The sequence below is a fragment of the Eretmochelys imbricata genome, chromosome 5, assembly GCF_965152235.1.
Source record: "Eretmochelys imbricata isolate rEreImb1 chromosome 5, rEreImb1.hap1, whole genome shotgun sequence".
NCBI lineage: Eukaryota > Metazoa > Chordata > Testudines > Cheloniidae > Eretmochelys > Eretmochelys imbricata.
The window spans coordinates 70,832,000-70,844,259 of NC_135576.1; the positions used below are offsets into that span (position 1 = coordinate 70,832,000).

Below are 12,260 nucleotides of genomic sequence, written 5' to 3' on the forward strand. Positions count from 1 at the left end.
ACTTCCCACTTAGTTGATAAGATCTGAAAAAGTCAAAGTCCAAAGTAGTAGCTCTTCAACCCAATGTATCCAGGGTCACTCCTAGAAAGAGCACTACCAGGAACAGTGTTTTTGGAGTGATCTCAGAAAAAAGTTACTGTCCTTCTGTTTTACAGGCGAATTGGGTAATTAGAATTTCTGACCTGCCAGTAGCTGGGTGATGTGTTTCAGAACTGAAAGACACACATTTCTCTAACCGTACAAAATCATCCATTTGGAAAATAATTTATCTTCCAAAGGAACCAGTGGACTAAGTACATCATCAGAACGAAGGCCCTATTTTCTTGAAAATACTCTACAATACTCTACAGAATTAGAGGGGTGGTCACATCTTTTTGCAGGACGTCAAGAAACCAGATCGTGATGATTGGGAGAATGGGTTGACAGGAATGGAGTGTGCCTTGCACCTGGAAAAGAATGTGAACCAGCCACTCCTTGATCTGCACAAGCTGGCAACTGACAAGAATGACTCTCATTTGTGTGACTTGGATAGTGCTCTATTTTATAAAATATACCTTCTTCAGTTTTTAAACATCTTCTCTGTTGTATTTATTTATTTTGTATTCATAGTATTTTGTATTTCATGCTCCGATCAGAAGTTCTGAGTACATGATTGACTCTGCATCTGACTCTTCCTTGCTGACTACTGTATGTTCCATTGTCTTTAGGGAAGCTAGCACAAGTTGTACTTTAAAAATATTTTGGTGAGCTTAGAGCAAGAGGATTTAATCCAGCAACACAAATTTTGCTTCTGTATAATTTTGTTTCCATGCAATTCTTTTGAAGTAATTTTTCTTTTAATTTGTTCCTTAAAATGACAGTGATTTTTCTTAAATGTAGTGTTTTCAAAAAGAAAAGTGAAGTACTTCTCCCTGTTGAATCTATGCTCACTTTACACAGTTACAAGCAGACAATAAAACTTTTATTTTATGTTTCTACAAATCTTGACAGCTGATTTTGGGCTTTCCAAGATTGTGGAAGATCAAGTGACCATGAAGACAGTTTGTGGAACTCCAGGGTACTGTGGTATGTTCCTTTATTACTTATTATATATTGGACTTAGACTTTGATTCAGAGACTATTTACATTTTCCAGTTTCTGTGTTTGGCAAATGCAAGTTTCTTAATATTGACAAAGCCCCTGAACAGCTTAAATCAAAAACTAGAATTCAGAAGCTGGCATCAGTGTTAATTTTTCAAAAACATACATACTCTATAGTTCCAAGCCACATGAACCAATATTCCAGTGCATTTTCTAATATAATTTCATAATTTACATGAAAGTACTCTGATGTGGAATACAAATTAATACATTATACAATAATATTCCACTTATACATTAGGGCCCTACCAAATTCACAGCAATAAAAAATTGCATCACGGACCGTGAAATCTGCTCTCCCTTTGTGAAATCTGGTCTTTTGTGTGCTTTTATCCAGATTTCACAGAGGAGACGAGCATTTCTCAAATTGGGGATTCTGATCCAAAAGGGAGTTGCAGGGGGGTCACAAGGTTATTTTAGGGGGGCTGCAGTATTGCCACCCTTACTTCTGTGCTGCCCTCAGAGCTGGGTGGCCGGAGAGTGGTGGCTGTTGGCCAGGCACCCAGCTCTGAAGGCAGCACCCCTAGCCAGCAGCAGTGCAAAAGCAAGGGTTGCAATACCATACCATGCCATCCTTTTTTCTGCGCTGCTGTCTTCAGAGCTGAGCGGCCAGAGAGTGTTCGCTGCTGACTGAGGGCCCAGCTCTGCAGGCAGCAGAGCAGAAGTAAGGGTGGCAATACCATACCATGCCATCCTTACTTCTGGGCTGCTGCTGGGGCGGCTACTCTGCCTTCAGAGCTGGGCTCCTGGCCAGCAGCCACTGCTCTCCAGCTGCCCAGCTCTAACGGCTGGGAGGCATGCAAGACACAATTTTTTTCAGGCAGTTGTATCCATGATTTCGATACAAAGGTACTGCATTTATGTATGCAGACTGGGGGCTTGCCTGCACAATAACATCTAGCTGGCCATTTATTTTCATAAATGCCTAATATGCATGTGCAGTCATAATAACCGCATGAACAAATTAGGTGCACGATTGTACATGTAACTTTGGATGCAACATTTGGCTTCTGACTGTAACCCATGAAGTATAATACATAGCAGCTACAACTTTTATTGCTTCAGTAGTTATTCAATTTAGGTTATTCAATATTTATGTTGTTTTTATGTTATGATATTGGACAGGCCTTGACCAAAGTTCTCTTAAGAGTCTTAATGACACTGTTTTACCTTGTATTAATCATGGTCACTAAGCATGCAGTTTATAAAATGAGTCATGTGTTAGCTATATTGTTCTGGTATGTTTCCTTTTTCTTCACTAAAGTTTACATTTTCCAAAAGTGAAAGTTGACTTGGCTATGGAAAAATGTTTACCCCATATTTTTGCATACAAATCAAGTAATTGCATATGCAAGCAGTTATTTGCATGTATAATCACTTATTTGCATGTACAAATACAGATGCACCCATATTTTTACCTTTGCTGAAGTCAGCCTCTATTGTCTGAAAATTTAGCTCTAATTACTGAATTCAGAGGAAAGATGGATTCTGGCATGGAAGAAACCCTTTCTTCAAATGGTTGATCTTGAATCCATAGAAGTCAATGGCAAAGCTACTATTGACTTCAGTTTTGCAGCAATAGGCCCAAACTGAATACACCATTTGCAAGTAGAGTTTAATTAAACTGTTTAAATAGTCAATCATAATTATAAAATGACATTGCAATAATACAGACGATAATGTGAAAATAATATATTACTGCTGGCAACACCTGCTTTTAATGTAATGTTACATATTTAAATTGTATGTAGTGGGTTTTCGTATTAGATTTCACAGCATTTCAGTAAAAGGAAATAAATCATAACACATCATACACCACAAGCCTGAGGCTTTTAATAACAGAAGGCACAACTAACTCGAATATAAAGAAAAAGCATGGATGCTGAAAATTAAACAGAAAGTCACAGAGAATCATACTCAGACAAAAATAGGTTGCCAAGCTGCTGAGTAGGAGAAGAGGTCCTGATCTGAATCAGGAAACTGTAATGCTAATAGTCCATGAATAATTAAGTGCTGAATGTAGTATGCCCAGTGCTTTGGGGAGAAAATAAGTCAGCCACAAAATGAACACAGCTGACTGTAATTTCTGTATGCTTAATATGTAATAGAAAAGTGTAACCATACATTTTTAACTGGCTTGCATCCCAAACACAGATAACACACAGTGTACAGGCAGAAAGGACAAAATACAAAGCCATCCTTGCACTAGTATATGGGAGAAAAAACTCTTCAATTAAAGAAAAAGCAAATGTGTTACCAATCTTGGAAAAAATTTAAAAAGGCAATCATAGCAGTTAGCATCCAGTAAGTCTTACCATCATGCCCTAGCTAACTCCTGGGACGAATGTTAAGAGAAAAGAGCTACCGAGCACTTGGAAGACAAGATGCACTGGGAGCATCCAATAACAGCTGGTAAACTGTGATGCCGGCACTTGCCCGCTAGGAACACAACTGAGACCATTGGCTCATTTCATAGAGGGCACCACAAAGATGGTCATTGCTGCATAAAGAACTGAACTGTTCCAGACCCTGCTGTTAGAATACTCAATTTATTGTTGGAGTCAGAGTTTTAGGATCTTTTTCTTGAGCCCTGTGACTTCTTGTATTTAGGGGACAGAGGAGAGGAATTGATGGGTGTCAAAGAAATGCTGCTTCCTGTTCCTCCTTGCGGAGGGCAAGGAAGAAAGGAAATAGAAATGTCCCTGCTGACCCCCACTATCCCTCCTGGAGGGTTGGGAATTAGAAATGCCACAGTAGATGCATTCCCCCTTCCCTGCAGGAGAACAGAGTTACCAATGTGTGTCTGCTCTCCCCTGCAGTAGGTAAAGATACTGCCAATAACACAGCAGATCATGCCTGTCCCCAGCTTCCAGGCGGGAGAGATGCCACTACGCCTGCTGCCGACATCTAGCTACCACACTGGAGCCTCACTGAGGTCCCAGTCCTGTAAGGTGCTGAGAATCTTTAACTCCCACTGAAGTCAGTAGAGGTTGAGGGTGCTAAGAACCTTGCAGGATGAAGCCCTAAAGTCTCAAGCAAGCAGGGCCTGCTGGTTATGAGGGGTTTTCATGGTCTAGTGCTAGGCTATATTCAGCCCTGCAGGTAGCTGGTACATATGCTGTAGTCAGCAGCATATGTAAATTGAGGGTACAAATGGCTCCTTAGGGCAGCAAGGTGTTCCTCAATACATTACTTAGATTTAAGCTCTTTGGAGCAGGGACTGTCTTTTCATTCTGTGTTTGTACAGCACCTGCCACAAGGGGGGATTGGTCCAACTGGGGTTCCCAGACACTATTGCAATACAAATAATAAATAATAGTAATCATAGACTCATAGAAATGTAGGGCTGGAAAGGACCTCAAGAAGTCATCAAGTCCAGCTCCCTGCTCTGAGGCAGGACTCAGTAAACCTAGACCATCCCTGACAGGTGTTTGTCCAACCTGTTCTTAAAAACATCCAATGATGGGGATTCCATAACCTCCCTTGCAAGTCTACTCCAAAGCTAAACTGTCCTTGGAGTTAGAAAGCTTTTCCCACCTTCTAACCTAAATCTCCCTTTCTTCGGATTAAGCCGATTACTTCTTGTCCTACTTTTCAGTTGACATGGAAAACAGTCAATCACCATCCTTTTTATAACGGCCCTTAACATATTTGAAGACTGTTATCAGGTCTCCCCCTCAGTCTTCTTTTCTCAAGACTACACATGTCCACTTTTTTTTTTATTCTTTCCTCAGAGGTCAGGTTTTCCAAGCCTTTTATCATTTTTGTTGCTCTTCTTTGGACTCTCTCCCATTTGTCCACATCTTTCCTAAAGTGTGGCGCCCAGAACTCGACACAGTACTCCAGCGGAGGCCTCACTAGTGCTGAGCAAAGCAGGATATCTTACATACAACATATTTGTTACTACAACCCAGAATGTTGTCCTTTTTCATAATTGCATCACATCCTTGACTCATATTCAATCTCTGATCCACCATTACCCCCAAATCCTTTTCAACAGTACTATCGCCTAGCCAGTTATGCCCCATTTTGTAGTTGTGCATTTGATTTTTCCTTCCTAAGTGAAGAATTGTGCATTTGTTTTTATTGGATTTCATCTTGCTGATTTCAGACCAATTCTCCAATTTATCAGAGTTGTTTTGAATTCTGATCATGACCTCCAAAGTGCTTGCAGACCCTTCCAGCTTGGTGTCATGTGCAAATTTTATAAGCATACCCTCCACTCCCTTATCGAGGTCATTAATGAAAATATTGAATAGTGCCAGACCCAGGAAAGACCTCTGTGGAAGTCCAGTAGATAACACCCTCCCAGTTTGACAGTAAACCATTGATAACTACTCTTTGAGTACGGTCTTTCAACTAGTTGTACATCCACCTTATATTTTCATCTAGACCACATTTCCCTAGTTTGCTTATGAGAATGTCATGTGGGACTGTGTCAAAAGCCTTAATGAAACCAAGATATATATCATGTCTGTTTCTTCCCCCCACCCACTAGGCCAGTAACCCTGTCAAAAAAGGAAGTTAGGTTGATTTGCCATGATTTGTCCTTGACAAGTCCATGCTCGCTACTTCTTATAATCCTATTATTCTCTAGTTGCTTACAAATTGATTGTTTAATAATTTGTTCCAGTATCTTTCCAGGAATTGAAGTCAGATTGACAGGTCTATAATTCCTGGGTCCTCTTTGTTTCCCTAAAGATAGGTGTGATGTTTTCCCTTCCCCAGTCTTCTGGGAGCCCCGTGAGCTCTCAAAGATATCACTAATGGTTCAGAGGTTGCTTCAGCTAGTTCCGTAAGTCTCCTAGGTTGAATGTCATCAGGCCCTCCTGACTTGAATATATCTAATTTATCTAAATATTTTTAACCTGTTCTTTCCCTATTTTGGCTTTCATTCCTTCCCCATTGTTGATATTAATTGTGTTGAGTATCTTGTCACCATTAACCATTTTAGTGAAGACTGAAGCAAAATAGTCATTAAACACCTCAGCCTTCTTGATTCCTTCAGTTATTAGCTCGTCTTCCCCACTATGAAGAGGACCTACCGTTTCCTTCATCTTTCTCTTGCTCCTAAAGAACCTCTTCTTATTGCCTTTTATCTCCCTGGCTACGTGTAACTCTTTTGTGCCTATTGATGACTTCCAGACCATCACCAGGAACGGTTTTTAGTGTGTGGATGCTGGGTGGCAGTGGTGGTATGTGATATACAGTTCAGACTAGATGATCTGATGGGCTCTTCTGGCTTTAAACTCTATGACTCCAGAGCAGGATTTGGTCTATAGGCTGTATTCAGTTGAACTTAACAGCAGTTTTGAGTGTGTCTACACAGCATTTTGGAACAAACAGGAGTGAGCCTCTCAGCCTCGAGCTGCTGGTCCTCACACTAGCACTCTAAAAATAACTGTTTAGACAGCACTTTGAAGTTGCAGCTCGGGGAGGGGGGGGGGGCTTCAAAGCGAAAACTCCAGCCTGAGCTGCAACTTCAAATCTCTGTCTACACAGCTGTTTATAGAGCGCTAGCAGTGAAAGTCTGTTGACCCAGGGTGGGAGGCTTGCTCCCCGCTCACTCCAAAACGCTGTATAGACAAAGTCTTTGTGCCCCAATCAGACAAGAAGCACTGAGTAAACCTGTCTGTTAACTTCTGTATGTATCCAAACTCTTTGAAGTGGTTATTTTTAGTGTTAAATCTGTATACCTGTGAAGTAGTGTCACTAGCTAATGAAAATGTAAATGTGGATTGGAGAGAATAAACATAAAGAAGAAAAGGGAGAGAAAGAGCAAATAGTTACAGTATTGCAGACCATGCTTTCTGATGTTTGTTACTATAGAAACGAAAGGAAATGGGAAGACATTGATGAAGGCAACAAGATTACTCTATTAGCTTGTAACGTAAATGATGATAGGATGCAAGTAATACATACATTTGTTTGTGCAGTATCTTTATCAGGCAAACAAAGGAACTAAACATCCCTTGGAATTAAACTTATTCCTAGTGTCTTTAGTCTCATAAAATTATATTTTGAGTATTGATTATTAATCTCCATGCTAATTTCTATCATTGCTAGTAAACGGCAAATGTCATAAAGCTGTAGTTATTGCTCAGTGTCAGAAGCCATTTTTATGCCTACATTTTTGTAACTATAAAAGATTGTGTGAAGAAGAGGAAGCAAACACATAATGCAGCCTCCAAAGTGGTGACGATTCAGCTGTTTATACTGTATATATGTGCAGAGGGAAGGAGACAGCAGAAGGTTTGTGTGGCAGAGATTGAGAAGAGGAGACTGGGTGGCAGTTATGTGTGTCATTAAGGGCCTAATCCTTGGTGTGCTTATTGCCTCTCTGAGGTATTGAGGGCCCTTAGCATCACACAGATTCAAACCTAATTCTTTGTATTTTTCATTGTGGAAGGAACGTTAAACATATATAAAACTCTGAGTCAACAGGAGCTGGAAGGAGTTTCTCAACCCATTTCAGAGTGGTAGCCATGTTAGTCTGTATCAGCAAAACCAACGAGGAATCCTTGTGGCACCTTAGAGACTAACAAGAAGTGGGTTTTAGCCCACGAAAGCTTATGCCCAAATAAATTTGTTAGTCTCTAAGGTGCCACAAGGACTCCCTATTGTTTCAACCCATTTAGAATCCCCAGCTAATTGTTTCTCCAAAGTGAATTTCTGACAACAGCAGTTCAGTAGAATTTGGCATTTACGTGGCACTTTACATCTTCAAAGTACTGTACAAACCCCTAACTCCCCTCACAACACTCCTGTGGGAAAAAGGAAATGTTATCCCCATTTTACTTTCCCTGGTATGTAGTGATGGCCATCTTTTTGGTGCACTATGTGAAATGAGCCAGTGGTCTCAGTTCTGTTCCTAGAGGACAAACACCAAGGAAGAGAGAAAGGTTAGGTAATGTACACAAGGCTACGGAGGGAATTGGTTGCAGACCCAGAATTAGACCTCAAGCACTGTATTGCTGGTCCCATGCTCTGTACTGTATACCACAATTGCTCCAACAGACTAGCAAAGCTTCAGACCAGTAACCTTTCTTTTTTCCCTTACCCCATCAATTAGGGTTGGGTTGTCGTGCAAGCATCCTCCATCTTTGTCTGTCCAAAGCAGCACTAAGGCCCACCTGCTTACCATATTCTTTGATGCAATTTGTCTATCACTTTGATAGCTTTCTTTGGAGTCTTTCTTACCATCACCTCCTGCCGTGCTATGATCATCAAGTCCCCTTCATTCATCCTCTGCATGTGTCTGAACCAGTGACATTGTGCTTCCTGGATTTTGTCAGCCACAGATTGGACTTTGACTTCCACCCTAATACTTTCATTTTGAAATCTTTTTCTCTGTGTAAACAGCAGCGGACTTAGAGCTGACTTCTGCTGTAGTCCAACATTCACTTCAAAGGGACTTGTTCCAAAATATTTTTGGATCATTGTTTTAGGTAATCTATATATAGGGCATTCACCATAGTTATTAAATCCTCAGCCGCTCCATATTTCCTCATCACTGGTGTGAACTTCCTTCTGTCCACTTTATCATATGCCTTTTCTAGGTCTGTAAAGGCCCAGAAGCTCTCCTGTTGGTACTGTAGCCACTTCTTTATCCCTGGTTGAATTATAAATATGGTATCCGTGGTTCTTCATCCTTTCTTAGAGTCACACTTGTCTTGTTCGAGGAGGGGTTCCACCAATCTCCTAATCCTAGCATCCAGGATACGTTCCAATATCTTCATCCTATGCAACAAAAGCTTTAATCCTCAATAGTTTCCATGTTCACGGATGCTTGTCTTCTTATGTATTGGGATCAGGATAGACTTGCACCAGTCCTTGGGAATTCTCTTGTCTTGCCATATGGCTGTAACCACTCTACTCATCCATGTAATGCCTCTATCAGGTGGGACTTTCACTAGGTGGGACTTCACTCATGTGGGACTTTCATCAGGTCCTGCTGCCTTACTGTTCTTCATTTCCTGGACTGCATTTCTCACCTCCTCCTCAGGCACCACATTTGGATCACGTATTGGCAACTCCATCCTAAAGGGATTTGCCTCATTTAAGAGACTCCCAAAGTATTGTTTCCGCCTCTCCTTTCCTTGTCCAGGTGTTACTAGCAGTCTCCCCGATCATCATTTACAAATGATGTGCAATACCATCCTCCCCACCTTTGCATCTCATTTTAGCAGTGCAGTATGTCTTTTTGCCAGCCACCTGTGAGTCATTTACAAACTCAGCATACAGATCATCTAGGGCACTTTATTTGACCTTTTTCACTTCCCACTTGGCAGCTTCTTTGTATTTGTTTTTATTTCCAGCAATGGATTCATTTCTTTTTCTTGATGCTCTATTTTTTGTATGTTTGTTTTTGTTTTGGATCACTGCTTGCACTTTGTCAGTCCACTGCTACTTCTCTCTTGCTATTGGTTTTCCCCATCTACATTGTCCACAAACCTCTTTCACTTCCACAATGAACATTCTTTTGAGGTGGTTCTGCTCTTTGTCAGCTGATGGCAAATCCGTTTCTGGACACATATCCTGTACTTTTTGCACAAACTTCTCTGCTGCACTTCTCTTAACTTTCTGTATTTAAATCCTCTTTCTTTTGAGCTTAGTTCCTCCTTGTCCAGTACTCTACCACAATCATTGCCACGGGAGGTTTGTGTTGCAGTGCTGCCATCTCAGTAGGTATTGATTTGAAACCCATAACTCGACTCCATTGAGATTTCCTCTCCAACATCATATGGCTTTTCTTTCCACCACTGATGTACATAACCAGCTGACACACCCTCTTTTGGAATCAAGTTGTTTGGCAATACAGTAATGTTTTCCCTTCATCATTCATAGTGCCTAGGCTGCATTTTCCTAAACACATTTCATACCCTCTTTTGTTTCTGCCTGTGTGTGCATTCAGATCACCCAACACAACCAGCAGCTCCTTCGGGGCTGCTGTGTCTACTAGCACCTGCAGATCTTGATAGGAAGTCTCCTTCTCCTCTTCATCACGTCTGGGCTGAGTTGCCTTCACTGATATCAGAAACATGACACACTTTTAATTTTTAACAGCCAATGGTCTGTCACTTACTCTAATAACTGCGCACACCATCTTCCTCAGGTTTCCTCTCCCTGCCACCCACACTTTGTTATGCCCCCTTTCATCACCTACATAGGCGTGTTTACAGCCTAAGGCCAACCTCTTCGCTACATTCCCCATCCATCACATTGAAACCTCTCCTTACCATCACATCAGTGACTTCCATACCTTTACATGTCAGACTGGATATACAGAGTGTTGCCACTTTTGAAATATGGGGTGTCTTTGGCTGTGCAAGTCACTGCTTTTAGTCTGATTCTTCACTCTGACCTCTGATCCTCTGACCCTCTAGAGGGCAGTTCAGACACTGGCTGCCAGAAATCCTACTGGCCCAGGGCTGCCAGGCTTGAAGTGGGTGAACCTTTGGCAGAGGGCAAAAAGATCAGTAGCAGTAGTCCCTGGCAGGAGGCAAACAGGCCAGCCTCACTCTTCCTTATAACCAGCCTCTAGTGTATCAGTTGCCATCCTTGACACACACCACAGTGAGAAGAACTTTCCCTAATTAGACTAAGTACAAGCTTCCACTCTCTTCCCACCTTGTTGCCATAAACCTGGTGGATCGTCAACAGGCAGTGCTGGTGTCACCACTGCCCAATGCTGGGCTTCATTTAACCCATGGATGGGGGCTTGAGATCAAAGATTTCATTCTCCTAAGTAGGCTGTCTTGAACTGTCTGGTTATTTTAAAGACACCAGGTGCCTGACTTTCATACACCACACTTTTAATGAAAACATCTGCGCCACATGAAGACAAGTGATGGGGAGTTTGGCTGTCAGAGGCCATCCTAGACATTGGCCTTTTATAAACATTTTATAGGTGTTGGGAGCTCATCCCAACCCCACCCCAGCCATAATAGCTTTTTGGAGAGAAAGTAAGAATAATCCCTGATAGTCACAATGAAGTTAGAAGAGTTGGGTAAATGTTATTGAAACTCCTAGTACTGAATTTCCTGAAGTTCCATAGAGCCCAAGAGAGAGGAGGAAAAATAGTGCATCTTTCTGGGGCTGGGACAAGACAAGTTAGGTCGGGTCTGCACCAGGGTGCTAAAGTGGTAATGTGAAAGTGGTATACGGAAACAGCAAAGCATTCCTTGTGATGCAGCTAATACCAGCAAAACTAGGCTTTTGCCATTATACCTGATTCCAGCCCCACCAAACAAAACAAAACAAATTACCCTGGCAAAAGTACAGTTTTTGGAGGATTCAGAGAAGGATTAATTACAGAGAACCAAAGCCACATTATTCCTGAATAAGAGCAGCCACACAGGGGTTTAACATGCTTTAATTTGTGTGTTGACCTCATACCTTTAGCTGACTCTCCTTTACTTTCCTAAGTAATCCCACATAGAGATGGGCTTAGTGTGGATCTGGCATTTGGTTCTGATATAAGTTATATAAGATATGTGTTTGTATGTTTGTTCTTCTCTTCCTCCTCCTCTCTTAGCCCAAAGTAAGTGCCATGAGCATTTTGCTATTCAGGATGTCTCAGTGATTCAGCCTCCATATTTGCAAAACTATATCAATTAAAATGTAAGAATAACATAAGAACATAAGAATGGCCATAGTGGGTCAGACCAAAGGTCCATCCAGCCCAGTATCCTGTCTACCGACAGTGGCCAATGCCGGGTGCCCCAGAGGGAGTGAACCTAACAGGTAACGATCAAGTGATCTCTCTCCTGTCATCCATCTCCATCCTCTGACAAAGAGAGGCTAGGGACACCATTCCTCACCCATCCTGGCTAATAGCCATTAATGGACTTAACCTCCATGAATTTATCCAGTTCTCTTTTAAACCCTGTTATAGTCCTAGCCTTCACAACCTCCTCAGGCAAGGAGTTTCACAGGTTGACTGCGCACTGAGTGAAGAAGAACTTCTTCCTTTTATTTGTTTTATTTGGCTCCCCCTGCTGATATTAGGCTACTTTGCCTCAGGAAGATATGGCTGGTTGGCAGCTGGCAGAGTCAGAGGCTTCTGATAATGGTGTTCAGGGGAGTACAACAGCTGACAGGGCTGGTCAGAAACTTGT

General features: G+C 41.7%; 1 protein-coding gene across 1 annotated transcript in view; it reads left to right on the forward strand.

The window, feature by feature from the left end:
• The window catches only part of CAMK4 (calcium/calmodulin dependent protein kinase IV), a 303,137-nt gene that overhangs the window by 263,548 nt on the left and 27,329 nt on the right, over positions 1 to 12,260 (forward strand). The window contains exon 7 of the mRNA XM_077816343.1: positions 991 to 1,065. Coding sequence (XP_077672469.1) covers positions 991 to 1,065 — 75 coding nt within the window. The remainder of the gene's footprint in view (positions 1 to 990; positions 1,066 to 12,260) is intronic.